Source organism: Lontra canadensis, unplaced genomic scaffold (genome assembly GCF_010015895.1).
Source record: "Lontra canadensis isolate GAN:19392208 unplaced genomic scaffold, GSC_riverotter_1.0 scaffold94, whole genome shotgun sequence".
Classification (NCBI taxonomy): domain Eukaryota; kingdom Metazoa; phylum Chordata; class Mammalia; order Carnivora; family Mustelidae; genus Lontra; species Lontra canadensis.
This window is the reverse complement of record NW_022631088.1, coordinates 6,630,138-6,650,356: the sequence shown is the minus strand read 5'-3', so window position 1 is coordinate 6,650,356 and position 20,219 is coordinate 6,630,138. Positions and strand designations below refer to the sequence as shown.

Below are 20,219 nucleotides of genomic sequence, written 5' to 3'. Positions count from 1 at the left end.
TCAATGTTGGACCAAACATGTGGGTATCATGGCCCAGCCAAGTCGACACATAAAGTCGTCACAGCACCCCATAAACCCAGTATTCCCTAGGGGCTCACTTGTGAGGGTACATGAGGTAAGGACTTGGTCCACGGGCTCTGTGGCTGTCTCAGCACATTATAAGCCTCGGGCAGAGCCCCCAGGTTGTGGACACACACGCCCGAACTCGGAGAGACCAGAAAGGGGGCTGGTGGCTCGCTTTGCTTCCCTTATAAGGCCACGAGAATCAGGAGAGTGAGCCCTACCCATGGCAGACAGGCAGCTCCAGACCCAGCTGGGTTCCTGGTCCACGGTGACTTCTCTTGAGGTGACGGACCTCACAGCAGAGCCTGGGAGCGGGGCTGAGCGTTCAGAGCCTGTCCGTCAGATCATGCCATCCATTCGTTCCTGAAATCTTCGTTGGGAGCCCCCTCTGTGTCGAGCACTGTTCTAGGCACAAGAGATGCAGCAGAGCACAGAACCACCCACCCTCAGCCCTCGTAGGGGGCCTTTCCAGTAGGAGGGAGACAGACCGTAAGCAGAGGGACAAGGAAGACAGACCGCGTGCGAGGTAGCAGTGAGTCTCTGGGACAGTGGGGGGGGGGGGTATTATCATAAGCAGGTGGTCAGGGGAGGCTTAAGTCTCAGGTTCTCAGTGCTTTCCTGCCAGGCAGCCAGAGGGAGGGAGGGAGCCAGCTGGATGGCTATCTGCAGAGAGAATGCTCCAGGCCGAGGGGCTAGTCAAGCAAAGTCCAGAGGATGGAGTGTGCGTGTCGCTTCTAGGAACATCGAAGGGCTGGTGTTTCTCCCTTGAAAGCATTCAGGGCCGGGAGGTCTGGATTTTATGGCAACACAGTGTCCTGGAGAGCCCACAACGCCTATCCTCAGCATGTGGTTTTTATCCTCAAGGCTGCCTCGTGGTACCAGAGGCTGCTGGAGCTCCAGCCACTGTGCCCACATTCCAGGCTGGCAGAGGAAGGAAATCAAGAGGCGGAGGGTGGGGGTGGGGGACGGATAGAACACCCCCTTCTGGCTGAGTTAGGTCAGTTTAAGCAGCCTCCCTCTCCCTGCGATGAGTTCCATGTCACACTTCTCATCTGATTTCTTGGGTAAGAACTTAGTCACGAGACCACACCTCATTGCAAGGAAGTCTGGGGAAGCGATCTTTGAGCTGAATGTGTTGTTTCTTCAGTTAAAACCAGAGCTCCATGGCTAAAGAGGAGGAGAAGAATGGATACTGGGGGACCACTGGCGTCTCTAGAGCTCGCAGGCTGGGAGTCCACACGCTCAGACCTGCTCTCACGCAGCTGACTCTGACAGAGCCGAGCCCTGGGCCAGAATCTCCAATCTTGGCTGATTTCAGTGGCAATCCAGTATCGCTCAGATGGCCAAATTTTCTTTCTTTACCAAAGGTCTGGCATGAACTAAAGGCTTTTTGAACCTGTGGATGGGGTTGGCAGATCTGGGGGCTGGTCCAAGGATGAGGCTAGCCTCCGGCCAAGACCGGATTTTGGGGGACAAGGGAGCTTTAGGATTTCAGGTACCTTATTGATTTTATCTCAAAGATTCCGGACACAAAATGGATCTCAAAAGTGGTTATATTTTTCTTTCTTTAGTTTGGAAGCATGTATTTTTAACACTGTCGGGAAAAACTACCGTGACAGGGTTGCCTTCCAAAGCACGACTCTATCTCCTGTATCTGCCTTTTCCTGTCCCCTCGGCAGGACCCCCAGGCCTGGGGGAGAGGCAGGAAGGGCTCAGAGGGGCCGCTGACCTGAGGGAGGTGGCAGCAGGTAGGGCTTCCTGGAAGAGTCTGCTGTTCCGTTTGTTGGGTTTGGTTTCTCGTGCTCTCAGAGACCAAGACTGGGGCCAGGATTATTCCGAGACTGAGCCAGCAGCTGGAGCAGAGGGTCCGTCCCTGCAGCGGGATCGGGATGCAGCGTCTCGTGTCTGATCATTCGAGCCACACCTGCCTTCTGCAGAGGCTGAGCTCCCAAGGGCAGTGAGCCGCTGCTCGGGGAAGCTTCCCCACGAGCTCGCACAGGGCCTGCCCAGCTCAGCATCTGTCTGTTTAATGAACGGACGAGTATCTGGGAGATCACAGGGGCGGGTTACGTCTGATTCCCACATCTGCCCCAACCCGGAGACACCGGAGACCCACTCCCGCCTCCGTGTTTAAGAGGTGTGAAGTAAAAGTCATCCTGTGCTCCTGCCTCGACGTGGCCATGTTTTCGTAATGACACAGAAGTAGTTGCAAAACTGTCTGTGGTGTTTGTGGGATTGAAAGCTGGCATGACATGAAGCATAGCAGTTTGCTTGGTTTTCTTTGTTTAATTGAAGCGTCATTAACATACGGGGTTCTGTCAGTTTTGGGTGTAGAGCATAGAGACCCAGTGCTGGCCTACCTCCCCTGTGCCATCACGACGGGGGTCCTCTTGATCCCCGCCTCTGGGCCACCCCGACCCACCCCTCGCGGCCCTCGGACTGTCAGTCTGGTCTCCTGTCAAACGGAGCAGTCCCATCACTGCATGTGAGCAGAGCTGCGGGGAGAGTTTGGAAAGAGCATGAGAGACCTACAAATTCGTGAGTTCTAAAAATAGTTTTCAATAAAATTTTAAAATTTAAAATGTATTCTTGCCTTAATTTCATTAGAACAGCTAATTATTTTGTCATAACCAAGCTTTTGACGTAACTCGGGTTTTACTGAGAGATGACATGACGAGGAAGTAAAGTGAATTATACTCAAAATGTGCAAAATGTGAGCAGTCTCACAAAACTCTAGTGTTAGAAGTTGCAAAATTAAATTTATTTTATATGCACTTTTCAGTTTTTTTTTTATAAGATTCAAAATCTCCCTTAGAGTTAAAGGCAAGGTACAAATTATAATTGAAGAACATTAACATCGCATATCAAAGTTATCTAAATCAAGCTGAAATGTTTAAATTTATTTTTAAAAAACTTCATTAAATCCTTTTACATACTTTCCGTAAAAATAACACAATTTGCCAGCCTAGCGTTCGGTGTTTGTCTAGTGGCCACAGGGAATACTTAGTAACACTCTTCGTGTGCCATTAGTGTTGCAAAATGTGTCCTGACTGCCAGTGCCGCTGTCCTAACTACGAGGCTAGTCTGTGTCTCCGGAAGCATGAGTCGGACAAAGAGCAGGAAAACGACGCGGGTGCATCTGGGAAGGCCGCTGGTGTGGGCCTGACGCGGCGGCGTTCGTGCTGGGAGTGTTGACGCAGCCGACCACCGTCTCGCCTTTGCCCACTTTCTCTCTACCGCTGCCCCGCCTCCCTGCACCCGGGGACAGGCCCCCCTCCCATGGTGGCCGTGACTCACCGCAGAGCCACACGGCACTCACGCCGATTTCTTTGGATGGGGTGCAGGCATGGGGAGAGGCTGCACCTGGGGCCCGGCCAGCGTCACTCAAGGGAGGGGCACGTGGTGTGCAGGCGGACCCTCGAGGGACAGAGGGGACCCTGTGACCCTTACGTGAATGTGTGCGTATCTGTCTGTTGCGTGCTGGGCCCCCTGAAGCATGCACCCCGGGGAAGGGCGCCCTTACCCAGGATCGAGGGCAGCGCGGCTGCCCTACCTCCCCCCTGAGCCCCACGTGGTCTCTGATATTTTTTGTGCAACGAAGACACTTGTTCTTTCCACACACCTGAGTGGGGGGCTGAGACGGGCTCCGGAACGTGGAGCCTCGAGGGTGGCCCTAATCTCTGGCCAGCAGATTACGGTACGGGGGTTGGAACTTTGCCCTTGACCGGTAGTTTGTGTGCCAAGCCCTGTCACCGGGAGCCGCTCCTAAGTGTGGGCGGCACTGTCTCACCAAGCCCCTTGCTTCGTGGCTGTGAGCTCCACGCCAGGCTCGTCTCTCAGATCCGAGGAGAGCTCGACCAGTCCCGGGATGTCCCCACAGCCCTGCTGAGGGAGCCCCCTTCTCGGGTAACTCCTGCGTGCCGGGGCTGGCTTCTCATATCGGGCGGGATGATCGGGGGGGTAGTGACCAGCCACTTCCCTGTGTGGTCGGGCTACAGGGTTCCCGGTTCCGTGGTCCCTCTGGACTACGTGTGTCAGGCAAGGAGAGCCCTTTCTCTAGGAGAAAGCAGTACAGCAGCACTCAGCCAGGGTGCCCTGGCTTTGGGGCAGCCGGCTGGACAGAGCGAGAGAGACAGGGAGAGGACAAAACTGCACAAGAGAAGCGCAGGGGGGCAACGAGGACGGCTGCTGCCCTCCTCCTTCCCAAATATTCAGTTAGAAAACCAGTGCCTTGGCTGGGCCAAGCCTCACATCTGTTGTCAGGGAAGATCTCCAAGGGCCCGATGCCGGTAACGCTGTTTGCCTCCCCAGATTTCTTCTCCATCCTTCTCTGCCCTGCTGTGCCCCCTGGGCGAGGGGCTGACCTCTGGGGATGAAGCACCCAGGCCCACGGCTTCCGGCTGCTTATTGAGACGGGGTGGCAGAGGCTCAGGCGGAGAGTGGGATGTGGAAGGGAGAGAAGCTGGGACTCCTGGTCTCCTCACTCCCTCCCTTCCAGGCCGTTTAGGGAGGCGTGTCCCACTGGGTCCCTCTAGCCGTGGCTCACAGCTCCTGCGGGCAGCATGGCCGCGCCCCCCGCCCCACCCCCAAGCTCATGGTGGCTTCTGGTCGTCATCGAACCTGGGTTATTCACCGTCCCTTGCTGGCTCTCTTAAGCCTGTCTACGCTTTTGGAAACGGTCCCTAAACGAAGCCCCCCTCGGGTATCCTTTGCCTGCACAAAGGACTGTCTGGGATGATGTCGGCACTTTCCCGGGAGCAGCGCCCAGCGAGGGGTCTGAGGCTCAGGGAGGTGGGACGTTGGAGTGAGGCCATTCCGCGCGACTGCCTGGTTCAGTCACCCCCAAAACCAGCCTCTCCGGGGAGCCCTGAGGCCGATGCCATCGCGAAGACATTAGGAAAGCATGAGTGAGGGGGCGGGTGGGGGGACAGCTCTCGCTGGGGTCGGGGACAGTGGTGAGGGATGAGGTTCCCAGAGGTCAGTGCCACGTGATGAAGGGGTCCCGCGGGCTGGGAGGGGCCACATGCTGCAGGGAGGGTCTGTGGCCGACAGGGGTGCGACCTTCTAACAATCCCGGCAGGAGAACCCGCGAGCCCAGCTGTGGAAGGTTCTGGAAGAGAGGCTTCAGGGCCGTCCTGGGAGACGCGTGTGGAAGCACGTCTTTGGACGGGTCTTGAACAGAGACGCTCATGTGCCAACGGCGTGGCCATCAGAAGACACCCACGCTGGGGAAGGCTCTCGGTAATCAGCCGCGGAGGTCGGCCCTCCCCTCACCCACCTGGTGCTTGCTCAGTGGCGTGAACACAGTGGCTGCAGCGGACGGATGGGGCCGTTTAGGGCCTCGGCAGCGGGGCTGTCCCCCACTAAGCCTCCTCTGTTGCTGTCATTTCTAGACCTGCAACCTGCCGACGATCGAGGCCCACGTTCGGGCCCGGTGGGACCCCATTCCCCAGGAGCGGGCTGTGGGAACCGGCCAGCCGCTTGGAGGTGGGCTGATGTCCCCGGGACCCTCTCGGTCACAGAAGGAGGCAGGCGAGCTCCACATTCCGGCTGCGGACTTGCCGCGCCTGCGTCCCCAGTACGTGCAGGGTTTCATTCGTCTAGTGCATCTCAGCAACATGACCTTCCGCCGCAGAGCTCGTTTGTGACCGGCGTGCCGCGGGGACTCTCCGTGTGGTCCCTGGGTCTCCTCTTCCTGACCCGGGGGGCAGAGGAGGGGATGACTGCACAGTCAGACTGATCTGTCGCAAGGGCCAGTGGGAAGTGGGGTGCTGCTTTGCAGTGGGGGCGGGGAGCAGGGGGACTGGTTCTGGAACCCAGAGGTTCCCTGGGGACCCCCTCGTGACTCATGCCACATGCCCCAGTGACGGCGATGTTATCCATCCTGAGACCGTAGCTGGAGTGACACTGTCCCAGGGCTCCTGTTCTCTCTGAGCATGGGAGGCCTTGAAACCCTCTTTGTGTTCTTTGTGGGTGGTAGAAACCAGCAGCCCAGTGAAGACGGGACACCAAGAACAGGACATTCCACCAGGGGGAAGTACTCCACCAGCCACGGGAATGCCGGAGGGTGGCGGGATGTGGCGTGGGTGGGGAGGAACAACGTGGTGGTCATCGAGCTGGGCTGGTGGCCGGCCACGGAAGGGAGGGCGCTGGCGGCCGTGCCACGTAGAAATTGTTCATTTACTGACCTGGAGGTGGCTCAGCCCAGCTGGGAGCGGGAATGCACCGGCACAGTCCCCCTCCACCAGACACGTGCTGAGTGACAGACCTTGATGTGGGCCCTGTCTGTTCCCATCCAGGCGGAGTTCACAGACGCGTACTGAGATCTGACAGGGCCAGCTTGTCCTGGTTACGTCTGGTTCGCCCCAGAATGCTAACAGCTGAACCGCTCTGCCCAGGTTCCCCCGACGACGGGGATCTGTTGTTTCGGCCGATGGGGGACCCAACATGGTCCCTGCTGGCCTGAGGTCTGGGTGGGAGTTCCGTCCTCTCCCTGTGGCCACAGCCCCCATGGGTGAGCCCCTCTCCCCCTGCCGCGGTCCTGCTGGGTCCTGAGAGGCCGCCGTCTCCCACCGTGGGCCACTTTTCCAAGTCGTGTTGTTTCCCTTGGGCCTGCCCGGCCCCTCAGTACCCTTTGAGGATGCCCTCAACGCACAGAACGCTTTGGGCGAGCCGTCCCTGTTCTGCTAGGAGGCTGACCGACTCGGGTCCCGAAGAGAAGCTCCGCACGAGGGAGGGAGGGCCTCGGCTGGGGGCCATTGAGGACACGAGGATCTGGGGGCAGGCCCGGGGTAGCGGGGGCTGTCGGCCCCATTGGACGCGGACAACCTGCGTTTGGACAGAATGGCTGGAAATGCTGGTGGGGACCCGGGGAGGGCGCCTCTCAGCAGACAGGGCCGGAGAAGCCTGTGCAGAGTCCGTGCACCTCGCCTGCCTTCCCAGGTGGCCGGGCCACTCTTCAACAGGAGACCGTGGGACGCGGAACCCCAGCCATGGACACAGCGGTCGTGGAGTTCTCTCTGGCTGGCGTTTGGAAGCATCCTCGGGAGTTAGCCCCTGGAGTTCGGGGACGGTGTCATGGGCGAGGGAGACCTGGGCCTTTTCAGTTCGACAAAACCTTGGTCGACATTTGAGCAACGAGTTGGAAAAAATAAGAGACGGTGGGAATTGATACTCCAGGCTGGTGAGGCGCGTGTCCTGTTTCTCCCATCGGCCTGTCTGGGGGTTGTTCTCAGGGGCCATCCTCGACTGCCGGCCTGGGTGGACTGCCCACCTGTCCCTTTCCAGGCTGCATTCCCTCCCATGGCCCGGCGCCCAGATGCCGTTGTTGTCCCCAGATGCCACCGCCGCAGAGGGATGGGGAGAGGACTCTCCTGAGGGTCTTGAGGGAGCCGGGGGGCTGAGCCGAACACAGTGCGGACGGCAGCCCGGAGTGGCCACCGGACACCACCGTCTGGAATGTCCTCTGTCCTTTCTCTGCAGCGGGGACTTTCTGGTCATCTTTTCCCTGAAGTCTTGGACTGTGGCCAACCTCGCAGACCGTTCTTGCTGAATCCTTCCACTTCTTCTCTGCCGGCTTCCAGTCTTCAAAAATTCTGTTCATTTCTTTTGCTGGACAGTTTCTCCCTCCATCCACAGCCCCGCACCACACCTGGCCAGCGAGGAACTGGAACAGAAGCCAAACCCTCCATCCCGAGCCCCGGAGAGCTGCCACAGAAGCTCCCCACTCCCTTTCATAGGATCAGATGCTGCGTGTGTCTTGGGCCGATGGGCTGGGGTGTAAGTGTCTCCTCCCCACCGTCTGAGCCCACACCCAGCACCCGTCCCATCTGTCTCCATCCTTCTTTGGTCTCGTGGTGCACGTGCAATGGGGAGGACGAAAGCCACCGAGTACTTAATCACGGGAGTGTGGAGAACTGCACGCGCTGGACTGCACGTCCCGTGGCCGCTCAGATGCCCAAAAGCCAGGTGTGGCAGAAGCACGCGCACGACGTGATGCCAGGAGGGACTGTGGCGCTCAGTGATGTCACCGATGACGTTTATAAAAAATATCTCTTGCATTTGGACAAGGATTAGAAGGGAGCGCGTGCGTACACAGTGGAAATCCCTGTTCCGCTAGAGGCTCGGGTGGGGGGTGATTTTTTTTATTTTTCATCTTTTCTGAAATGTTATTTCCCCTTGTCACCAAAAAGAAAAAAGAAAGTCCAGAGAAATATCAGCAAATCTAAGTGTGGAAAAGAATGAAGTGGGAGCCTGGGACCCCCAGAGCCGTGGTTCTCAAACTCACTCACCGCTTGGTGGCTCTCCATGGCAGCTTCCCCGGGCGCCGTCCCCGGAGACTGGGACCCTGGAGGTCGGGATGGGGCCCAGGATCCTGAATTTGCAGCGAACTCCTCACCACTGCCAATGTGACCCTAGGGCACGTCCTTCCCTCCAGAGAACCCCAGAGTATCTCCAGGAGAGGTCTCGCCTCCCGTTCTTGGGATCTGTCACTAGCGGACCTCGAGCTGCCGCTGATTCCCACGGTGACCCACACTGCTGGGTTTTCACAGCAGTGCTGGGGGTCTCTGAGGTAGGCTGCAGAGCCAAGGCTGCTGCTGGGCCTGAGGCGATGCCCAGGGTCCTTGCTCTAGATCCTTCCTTCCTCCAGAGTCCAGTGCATTGCCGTCCGCTGCCCTTGCCAGCCGCCCCTTTGTGCCTCCCACAAAGTGGGTGTGTGCTTGCATGTGTGGGGGCGACAGCTGGACCCACAGGGCCTGGAATGTGCCTAAACAGCTGTGGCCTTGCTCACTTGTAGGGTCACTGAGTGGTGACAGTGCTTTGGAAACCTGTTGTCCCGGTGCCCGGGTTGGGGTGGGACCCAGGGCTGGGACTCGGGGCAGGAAGGGAGCGTGGCCCTTCTTCACAGGTGCAGGTCTCTCCTGATGGGGAGGGCAGGTCATGCCCCAGAGGGAGGGGTTCTGGCGTAACTTCGTATGGTGTGTGGTTCAACAGATGACAGTGGTGTAAAGGGACAGACACCCTATCCCTTGAGGTCAGGTGCTAGGAGAGGTTGCTGTGAGTATCCCTCTGACCAGGGGTCCTGGCTGGGAGAGCTGGCCCGGGAAGGGGTCCTGGGAGGTTGAGGAAAGTCCTGGGGTTCCGGGCTCTGCTGGGAGGGGGAGGGGCTCAGACCCCTGGCTTCTCCCAGGGGGTGGAGTCAAGGAAGGACACCGATGTCTCCTTCCTTCTGTCCCACAACAACCTAACAACCTTGTGAGGTAGACGTGGTTCCCTCGAGCTATGGAGGAGGGAGCTGGGGCTCAGAGAGGCCGAGTGAGTTATTTGGGGCGGTACAGCAGCATGCAGGGGAGCTGGGAGGTGGGACCTGCGCTGGGCGCCTGTGTTCTTGCTCAAGGTCACAGACAGAGGTGATGGGGGAGGAGGGAGGCCCCGAGAACAGTCACTATCAGCCACCTGTCCCTTGCCCCCACCAGCCCCCTCCTGTCCTTTCGTCCTTTCAGCTGCAAGAGCCTCACACAAAACAAAGAGGGCAAGGCTTCGCCCCTCCCCGCCCCCCGTGGTGACGTGAGGGGACAGAGACTGACACAGGGGGTGGGACTCGCTCGTGGTCACATCGACTTTGGGTGGCTGAGGACGAGACCCAGGGCCCCTGGTCCAGGGCTCCCCCCACAGCGTGTGCGTCCGAGACCGCACCGCGTGGAAGAAGGGCATGTGCCGGGACGTCACTGACCCGACCGAAGCCTGCGGCCAAGGGGGGCACCGATGGAGCCTCCGGGCCCGCTGAGATGACAGGACGTGACGGGACCGGAGAGCGTCCTCGCCCTACGACCAAGTGGTGCCATGTCACGCTATGGTACAAAGGTGACCTTTAAAAAGAGACACATAAGAAAAGCCTGGGGGAGATGTATCAAAACGGCCGCTTCCGGGAGGTGGGGTTGTGTCCTTTTCTCCCTTTCCTTCCTTTTCTGTATGTTCCCAAACTCCCAAAATGCACATTTCATTTATGACAGGGAAGACAGACCCCTCTATGTCTTAGTTTAAAACACGCAGCTGGGAAGCAGGCCTGTGCCTTGTTCGAGGGTTGGGTGAGGCCCCTTTGGTCCGCCGTCGACACCCCCTGCTGCGGGCTCCGGACCTCTGCTGCTGTGCTTGTGCTGCTTTGCGTTGTAAGGGCAGACGGCGTCCTCAGCGCGAGAGCACTGTTGTGTGATTGAGGGGGGTCTGCCCTCGACCCAGTCCCCGAAGGTGCACAGGAGCCGGGGAAGGGGACCCCCCCATCATCCCACAGGGACTCCCCAGCGCAGACCGGCCTCCCGACTCCGGGCCCAGGGCTCTCATCTTCAGGCCAGCCCACGGCGGAGCCCCCGTGGCCCCTGACTGTGATGCCCGGAGTTGGGGGAGCGTCTCCGCGGACACAGAGGCCCCACCCCGCCCGCCCGCCCGCCCACACCTCAGTCGTCCAGGTGCTGCTCCTCCCAGGTGGAGGTGGGGATGGCGCTGTAGGGGTCCATGATGACCTTGGCACAGCGAATGATCATCACCACGAGGAAGAGGCAGAGGAAGACGAAGCAGGCCAGGGTCAGCCCCTTGTCCACATCCACGTAGACGGGCTCGGGCGTGGGTCCCTCCATGCTGGAGCTGTGGCGGCGGGCTCCTCCGGCTCGGGCTTGACTCGTACCATTTTCCACCCCTGCAGAAAGCCAGGCCGTGGGGAGGCAGGGCCACACCCCCGCCTGGGGTGGGGACACAGGCCCCTGGGGGACAGCGTGGGGCCCAGGCCCTCCTGAGGGACCCTGCCCTGAGCCGGATGGGACCCCCAGCCAGTGCCTCGGGGGGACAGGAGGGAGGGGGGAGAGGTGAGGGAGGGGTGCCAGCGGGGGCAGGGCTGGGTGCAGGTGGAAGCCTCCTAGGGATGGAGCTCCCGCACTTGGCCTCCGCCTGCCCCAGAGCCTCAGGAAGGACGGTATCAGGATGCTTTCAGCTCCGCCAAGCCGCCCCCCAGGTGACGGCAGAGCCCTAACGAGATTCCGTCAGGAGTAGATCTGGGAGACAGCAGAAGCCGGGCTGGGGGCGGCGGGTAGGGACGGGCTGTGGAGACACTGCGGTTGGGGAATGGGGGGCTGGTTTGGACGGTCTGCATCCCCTCCCCACCGCAGGGACCTTGGGGCCTCCCTGGGGGTGTCTGCTAAGCCCCGCCAGAGGGTTTGGAAATCACAGGTGTGAGGGGAAGACGGGTTTGGGCAGCCGCGGGGACCCCATCTCCTCCCGGCAAGGCCTTGCCCTGCAGCCGCAGGTGTAAGACCACGTGGTGACCCCACGGACGCCCCTGCGCCTCCCTGCGGAGGGTGGTGACAGCATGCAGGGGCCAGTCCACGGGGGTGGGGAGGCGGCAGCAGTGTGGCCCGCGTGGCCCCTGGCCGGCAGGTGCGGAAGGGCTCTGCGTGGAGCGGGAAGCCTCCTGCAGCAGGACGAGGGCCGCTGCCTCCCTCTCCCCGCCCGTGACGGTCCTCACCGCCCCCCGGATCTTCCCAGCACTGGAGCTGTATTTGTCTCTTCGCATCTTGTTTGTCCTTTCTTCCTCACGGCAGCCCCGGTTGCCAGTCCCCGGGTAACAATGGGCAACTGAGGCCCAGACGGGAGTGAGGCACCACCAGCTCCGCAGGCCTCTCCCTCCGCGGGTGGGAGGCCGGTGGGCTCCGTGCCCCCCACCCCGCCTGGGCCCTCAGGAGGACATCGAGGCAAGCCTTGGGTGGGCCGGTCCTGGCATATCCGAGACCACTGGTGACTGCCCTGTCCCCTCGCTCAGATCTCTCCCACCCCTCCCCAGGGCGCACTGACCTGCCGGTGGGAGTGGTCAGTGCATCATAAGGGCCACCGGGCGGCTCCAGGAGGGTAGGGGAGAGGCCAGATGTCACCGTCGCTAAGAGCCTCCCAGTCAGAACGCAGGCACCTGTGCAGGCGGCCGCTGAAACGAGACGACAGACTTAGGCGGTTACTTCCCAAGACACGCAGCCCCGGCCTTGACCGGGCGCAGGAAGAACGGGGCTCCTCCCCAGGCATGGCGGTAGGGCCCGGGCACTTTATTCTTTCCTTCTTTCCTTTACAAACCATAGCGTCTTATTTTATTTTTGTAAATATGCATGACATAAACTTTGCCACCGTCCCCATTGCTGCCCACGTCAGCCGCCCTAAGGACACCCACACTGCCGGGCAGCCGTCCCCAACATTCATCCCCGAGCTCTTGGTCCTGCAAAACTGAAACTCGGTTCCCATTCAACAGCCAGGTCCTGGCCCACCACCTCCTTCCCGCTTCTATGAACCGGACTCCTCTGGGGACCTCATACGAGTGGAATCCTGCGTATCTGTCCCTCGGTGACCGGCTTACTTCGCCAGGCACGGTGTCCCCCGGGTCCGTCCAGGTTGCAGCCGGTGTCAGGAGCTCTTCCCGTTCGGGCTGAGTAGTGTTCCCGGGCACGTGTGCGCCACGTTTGGTCTCTCCGTCCGTCCTCGGCTGGACATGTGGGTGGTCTCCACCCCCTGGCTGTTGTAGACGGTGCCACCGTGACTGTGACTGTGTAAGTACGTCTGTGAGAGCTGCTTCAATCCTAACGCCCAATGGCTGGGTCCCTGTTATTCTATTTTTAGTTTTTTGAGGACTAAATTTTTTTTTAAAAATTTTATCTCTTTGAGAGACAGAACAGGAGCAAGGGGCAGGGCAGAAGGAGAGGGAGAAGCAGGCTCCTTGCTGAGCAGGGAGCCCGATGCGGGACTTGATCCCAGGACCCTGAGATCATGACCTGAGCCGAAGGCAGAGGCTTAACCCACTGAGTCCCCTAGGCGCCCCAAGGCCTAAATTTAACATTTTTGTACAAATAATACTTGTACACAGTTCAAAATTCAAAAAGCACGAGGAGAAACAGTGGAAGCTTCCTCCAGCCCCACTCCTCTGGGGGGAGACGGCCCCGGGTCCAAGCGCCTTCCGATCTGAAGGTCTGTTCTGTGCACACAGAGATCTTTATCTGTTATTTGCACAACTGTGAGTCTGTCACAGAAATGGCCTCCCCCGTCTTACTTTTCACATACCTGACCTTGGAGATGACTGCCCGTCCACACGAAGAGGGTTGCCTGTTTCTTATTCGCACATGTGTCACGTCTCTTGCCTGGGTGTGTCACAGCACACTTTACCGTCCTTGTGTCGGTTAGACGTTTAGGCGATGTCTCTTCTGTCGTCTATCAGGCCGTGGTGGAATTCGTGTCTCTCCGCACACGTCTGACGACACCGCAGCCTAAATTCCGTCGGGCACAACCGCCCTCCCTGAGGGACCGCTGTTTGAATTCCAACCGGAATTACTCTCTCCACAAGTCGGTGCCTGCGTCAGCGTCGCCTATGGTCCTGCCACCTTGAAAACGCAAGTTTTTCAGTTTCTGCCAATTTGGGGGGAAAAGGTGATCCAGAGATATTTTTTCCTGAATCTGAGAAAACGACAGAGTGAGCAGACCTAGCGTCGCTCCCCAGCTCTACCGTTGTTGACACTCTGCTGTGTTGATTTCATTTCACCGGGTTGGTCTCTCCGTCCTCCCCTCTCGGACGCCGGTCAGAGAAAGAGGCAGGTGTTAGCACGCGTCACTGGAGACCTCTCGGGGTACATGTCAGTGGGGAGGACGCAATACCTGCTTAAAGCTTTCTGAGAAGTGAAACTCACCGACGGCGAGACGCCCAGATCTCAAGGGTCACTGCTGGGACCTGCAAGGGCGTGTGCCTGTGTCACTCTTGGGAGCACGTTCATGTTTCGTTTCTGTTCGCGAAGGAAGTTAAACATCTCAAGATCCGTTTGTGTTTCCTTTTCGTGAAGGAAAAAGGTCAGTTTGCATCTTTTATCTATTTTTCTATTGGATTTGGGGTCTCCTTTCTGGCCTTGGAAGCAGAGGGTTGAGATAAATCTGTTAATTTTACTTGTTCATCTGATTTTTATTTTCTTTTGTTTGTAGTTGTTTCTTTATCCCCGATTCCTTCTCCTCGTTCTCTCTCTCCCCCACCAAGTTTTAGTCACTAGAATTAGCTCTCTGAGGGTTTCTTCGTTCTTTTAGATGCGTTTTCGTTGCTGTAATTCGAATCGTCAGCGTTCGATACCTTTTGGCCCCAGCCGCTCCAGGTGAAGAAAGGAGGGAGCTCACGCGAACTTCCGCCTTTCCCCCCAGTCTTCATTTCCATCGCTTCCGTCATTTCCCGCGGTGAGAGCCCATCGCCTCTGTCTGTTGTTTCAGCCTCGGTTTTCCCGCCGGACGCATCCAGTCCCCGCTGGTCCAGCCGCTGGGTTTCCTGCGAGCTCACGGGTTCTCCAGCATGACTTCTGGGAGGGAGGGGCTCGTGGGAGTAATATTCCCTGAGGCCTCACCTGTGGGCTTCTTTGAAGGAAATGGGCCTTTTTCTCGGACTGCCCTGAAGACGTCCTCGTCGTCTTCGCTGCTCCGCAGACGAGCCTGGGTGTGGGGTGCGGTTCTCTCTGCGTCTTCCTCTTGAGTCTCGCTCCCGTCCCGTCAGGTTTGGCAGATGTTTGGCTCCTCCCCTCTTCAAACGCGCGCCTGTCCCGTTCTCTCCCTTTCCCCTTTCTGGCTCTCCAAATGCTCGCAGACCCTCTGGTTGAGTTGATTTGTCTGCTAATCTTTATTTCTGTATTTTTTTCCTTTCCATGCTGTGGTCTGAGTGCTTTCCTCTGAAGCGGCTGCCCGCCCAGTGATCTCCTCTTCTGCTCTGTGCAATTAGCTGCTCATCTGTCGATTCAAATTTCCACTTAAATCATACTTCCCAGTTGCATAATTTCCATTGGATCCTTTAAAAAAGTTCCAGCTCTGGGGCGCCTGGGGGGCTCAGTCAGTTAAGCATCTGACTCGTGGTTTTGGCTCAGAGCGGATTCTCAGGGTCCCGGGATGGAGCCGTGAGTCAGGCTCCCGGCTCAGCACAGTCTGCTTGAGAACTTGTCTCCCGCTCTCCTCCCGCTCACGGCCACTCTCTAAAATAAGTAAATACATCTTAAAATAAAATAAAAAGAACTTTGAGCTATCCGTACGTACACACGCACGTGTTGGGGCGAGGGGTTAGCGCCCTGCGCCCTGCTAGTGGAGACCGGCTCCTGCGGGTGACTCCGAGTGTGGCGTGCAGTTTCCGTCCTGGCGTCGGCGCAGATCCGAGGGTCCCGTGAGCCATGCTTTGGAAACACACTCCCCTCGCAGACCAAGAGACTGGAAGCAGGGAGAACGAGTTTGCTCCGGATCTCAGAGCAACGGCAGAGCCGAGCCTGGGCCACACGGGCCTCGTGGCGCTGGTGTGTCCTGGTTGTCGGTGGCTCTCGGGGAAGGACAAATGTGCCAGACTGTCACAGTGGGACTCAGTCTGGCCTCATGGGCACAGACTCAGAAATCCCAGGCTCAGGGGCTGCCCTAAGTTATTACTGATTCCTGCGGAGCCGGTGGAGGGCAGACCTCAGCGAAATTACCCCTTGACTGCCCCGTCTGGCCTGGGGCCAGGATTGGGCTCTAGAACCTTGGAACGGGCCCCAGAAGAAGACCGCCAGTGTTTTCTGGATCCTTCCAGCTGGGAGGAATGCCAAGGATGTGGACTCAAAAAAACCGGATTCGCCTTTCCACCCTCCAGATGGAGAGCTCTCATTAACCTTAATTAGCAGGCACAGGGCCGTCCAGCTCTGCCGCAGAGCAAGGACACGACGCCCTGGAGAGACTGCGACACAGACCTTAGCTGCCATCCCCGGGGAGGGGCGGGGCTTCCGGAGGCCTGCTCGGTGGGGGGTGGGGGTGTCCCGGCATCTCGGAGCTCTCCTGCTGCGGCAACGAGTCTGCTCAAGCTGGGGGCCCCATCGGCCACTTCCTGGCGAGGCTGGAGGCGACCTCGCCTCCAGTCAGGGATGCTGGCTCAAGGAACCTGGCACACTCCCTGGAGCACAGTTTTAGGGCTGAGGGGTAGCGGATCCGATCCCAGCGGACAAAAGTCCCGCCCAAGGCCACAGTCCACACACAGGGCCCGGGAACCAGTACCTCAGGGGGACTTTGGGGAGAACCGGCCAGAAGGGTGCGCAGATGCAGGACGTGGGTGTCGGTGTGTGTCCTACCCCAGGGCTGGGGGCGGTGCTCAGGTCCCCGCTTTCCGACCTGACGGGTTTCTTTTTTTCTGTCCCTATGTGAGGTAGGGACTGAGGTATCAGGATGTCCGCCCGCCTCCCGTAGTTCTGGAGGCTACGAGTCCCGGGTTAACACGCAGCACAGGGTCTCTTCCTGGTAAGCACACGGTCCCCTTCTCACCGTGACCTTGCCTCAGCGTGCGAGCACGCCAGGAGGGAGAGATCGCGCCCTCCTCTTCTTCATATAAGGTCACCAATCTCAGCAGAGTAAGACCCTGGCCCTATGACCTCATCTGACCTCCTAACAGCCCTCTCTCGGAATACGATCGCCCCGGCTCTCAGGACTTCAACCAATGAACTCGGCGGGGACACAGGTCAGTCCGTGGCAACGTGCGAGTTCCCCGGGGGAAGGGTCCGAGTCTGACCAGGGGGCACGGCCACTCTGGGGCTAGGGCTGGCCCATCCCTCATGGGCGCACAGTGAATGTTGAGACGAGGACCAGAGCTTGGCCGCGGCCCTCCAGATACCGCGAGTAAGAAGACGGGGTGACCGAAAAAGTGTGCCGCTTGTTACTGTGGGGCTGGACAACGGGTTGTGAGGACACGGTGAAGTCACTCATAGGACAAAGGCCAGAGCGGGTCCCGCACCCTTGTCGGCCGCAGCTATAAATAGCAGCACAGCCGTTGTGAAACCGCCCGATGCCTGCCCCAGAGGGCGCGTGGGTTAAGTGGACGGCGTTTGCTCGGGACGGAGACGATGGGCAGTGTCTCAGCCTCGTGCCCATCACACTGTCCTGTGGGACCGCTCTTGGTGGCCTCACTCTTCATCAGCGCAATTAGCAGCTGGCCAGCGAGCAGAGGTCATTGAGACCGTGATGCCTTCCAGGGCCGGGGAGAGGCAGGGAGGCGATGGCATTCACGGACTGTCGCAGCTGGGACACGATGTCTTGCGATGCGAAAATGTCTCTGAGCTCTGGAGACCTTCCCGGAGCAGAGCGGCAGGGGAGCAGCACCATCTGGGTAACAGCGGAGGCGACACGTCCACCAAGAGAGGGGCTCGTCGCCACCATGTCTCTGCGCCGTGTCTCCGCACGCAGAAAACAGGCCGGTGGGGATAGTCGCCATGAACATGTCCCGTCCTTCAGGAACACAGAGGGACGACTCTCAGGAAACAGCCTCAGCCTGGGCGGTGCGTGGATGTGGACGCAGCGGGCAAAGCCTTGAGCCACAGACCATTCCCAGGCCTGGAAACTGATGGAGTTTTCCTGGTGGAATTTTGGAACTGCTTGGGAGTGACGACCCCTTTCTTTCATGTTTTCCTCCTTTGAAGGGGAAAGTGCGTAACTGTTACGCCATGCCTGTCCCTCTGCTGTATTGTTCGAGCAGGTAACATCTTTTTCCCGGTCCCCACAGGCAGAGAGGGATTTTGCCCAGGATGGAGCACATGTAGAGGTCACCAGTGCCTAATTTAGACAACTCAGATGGGACTTTGGCCTCCGGGCTGGTGGTACAGAAGAGAGACAGGAACTTTGGAGGCCAGAGAGGGGGCTGGGGGAGGGTGAAGAATGACCCCCCCCACAAGAAACCCACAGGGAAGCTTTGGAACCTGAGGACGGTATCGTGCAGAGCAAAAGGAGCTTCTCAAGGTGATGGAGTTACGGATCTTGCGATGGGGCCCCGCGCCTGGGTTTTTGGGCCAAGGGCCATGTGGAACCGCAGCAGCGGTGCTGTGAGTGCCAGGCGGGGGCGCAGCTCGGTGGGGGAGGAAGGGGACCACGGGAGCAGCGATGGTGTCCGGAGGCCAGGGCGAGCTCTCTCCTGCAGCCGCCAGAAGGAAGGGCCTTGCCAACACCGCGCTGCTCCCCACTTTTGACCTCTGGAACCGGAGGAGCCCACGCCTCTGGGTTCCAAACCACCTCGGTCTGCGGCCACCAGGTCCACGGGCAAGGAGAAGCCAGTGTTGATGCTCACGTCCCATCTCTGAAAGGCATCAGGCTGTTTGCTTTCTTTCCCCAGGATCGGAGAAACGGAGACAAACCAACCAAGGGCACGCCAAGAACACGCCGTCTGGCCGGCAGACGGGGAGTGACTCAGTGGCAGACCGGCAGGAAAAGAAGTTTCCTTAAAAGGGATCTAACAGCCCGAATGGGGCACTGACTCGGGGACGGGGACGAGGCGGCAGCAGAGCGGGGACGGGGGCGGGGACACGGTGCAAAGACGCGGGGAGGTGCTCCGCTGGTCAGGCCGAGGCCAGGGCCCTGGTGCTCCGCAGCCCGGCTCCCCCCAGCCTGCGGACCGCTGAGCACCAGCAGCCTGAGGTCGGAGCAGCAGCGTCGGTGGAGACCCCAGGAGGCACGGCGAGGGGGGACCTGGCAAGGCTGCTTCCTGTCCTTACGCGAGAAGATCTGTTCTTGGAGGTGACCTTGGTGAACTTCTGGTCCTCGTAAAATCCCTCTCCGGGAGGAAACACCTTGAACAAGCACCTTCACTTCCGGGAGGCAGGGCACCCACTGGACGGTGCCAGGAAGGGTGCTGGAGGAACGGGCTCCAACAAGAGGAGGGAGCGTCTACACCGCCCTCCGTACTGGAAGGCACAGCAGCACCAGGGGCAAGCCCGACTCCGGAGATCGTGGACGTGGGTTCCGGCCCCGGGTGTGCCGTTTGCTGGCAGAGCGGCCTGACGACCCTCTCCCATCCAGCCCGACACCCGGGCCTGTGAGACGCAGCCGCGGACGTGGGTCCTTGGGGGCGTCCTCGGGGCCCCTGAAAGAGCGATCCTCCCCGGGCCCCATCCTTCCCTTCGACAAAGCACACTCGGAGGCTTTCGCCGATGCCTGGCGGGCTCAGAGCCTGCCTCTTCTCTGCTTCTCTTCTCCGATCTCCCCAGGTGTGGACCGGAGGCTGCCGGACGGAGTTGCTTGTGGAGCCCCCTGCTGGTCCACCACCGCGTTCCCTGTCACGGGCTCTGTCCGTGGTTCCCGTGTGCAAATGCAGACGTGGACTCCAGGCCACCTGACTTGTGCTGGGCCGGGGTGAGGCCCCTCGGCTTCCTGTACCCCCTACTCCCTGTCCCAGCCGGGCCTGGGATCTCGCCGCTTGTCCCCATGGGTGACAACAGACTCTGGTAGCCGCCCCTTGGTGGCCCGGTCTGTGCCTTACACTGTGAGTCCCCCACCCCGCCACGCCAGCCCACGACACCCCAGATCCCTGGGAGGAGGAGGAGGTCCGGGCCTGTCCACATCCTGTGCCGCTCGGATGCCCCCACATTTCCAGGCTTCCCGGAAATATTGAAGGGAAACTTGTGTATCCCACAAGTCCAGAAACTCCGAGATGAATGCGGGTCAACCACAAGCCCTTCAAGCAAAATACGATTGCTTGGAAAGTCATCTCAGCCACCGTGAAGTGAATCAGAGTGAGGGATTTGGGGGAGGGAGACAGGCGGAGGAGAAGTCCAATAAGGCGATCGTCTACAGCACAATCGTGACAAATATAAAACAACACAAACGTTAAAACAAATCTGAAAGAGAAGTTATGAAAACACAAAGGCTTTAAAAATATAACTTGTAGCTAAAATTCCATAGTATTTCAATGAAAAGGAGTAGGGTAGCGGTGGAAGGACATCAGAACACGATGTATTTTTTTACACTGTTTGGGCAACGTCGGTAAATATTGCTTTACTGTTGGTGGGGAAGGAGCGGACGTGTGTCTGATCACTGAAAGCCGCACCGGTAGAATGACACGGAACATCTGAAGAGTGTGACTGAGAAGCCGAGTTAGACCTTTTCACTGCCTTCAGGGAACGCACATGATTTTCACACGCTCACGGGCATTGACGAAAATTGACTTAATATAAATTTACAAGGAAAACCATCTGCGTGTTTTTAAAGGTGGAAATTTTATAGGCTGGATTCTCTGACCACAAGAAATTAAGCAAACAAACAAACCACAAGCCACTTGATTTTTTAAAAAAACGCATGAAGAAAAAATAATCGAGTTCATTAAAAAATTAAGCTGCAATTAC

General features: G+C 58.8%; 1 protein-coding gene across 1 annotated transcript; it reads right to left on the bottom strand.

Annotated features, from left to right (window-relative positions):
* Positions 1–10,511: 10,511 nt before the first annotated feature.
* Positions 10,512–10,697, bottom strand: CTXND1 (cortexin domain containing 1). The gene has a single exon (XM_032836977.1). It carries the CDS (start codon positions 10,695–10,697, stop codon positions 10,518–10,520), a length of 180 nt encoding a protein of 59 aa, XP_032692868.1. The 3' UTR covers positions 10,512–10,517.
* Between the last annotated feature and the right edge of the window lie 9,522 nt (positions 10,698–20,219).

Coding starts and splice junctions, on each gene's coding strand:
- CTXND1 (XM_032836977.1), bottom strand. CDS start 10,697: ATGGAGGGACCCACGCCCGAGCCCGTCTACGTGGATGTGGACAAGGGG.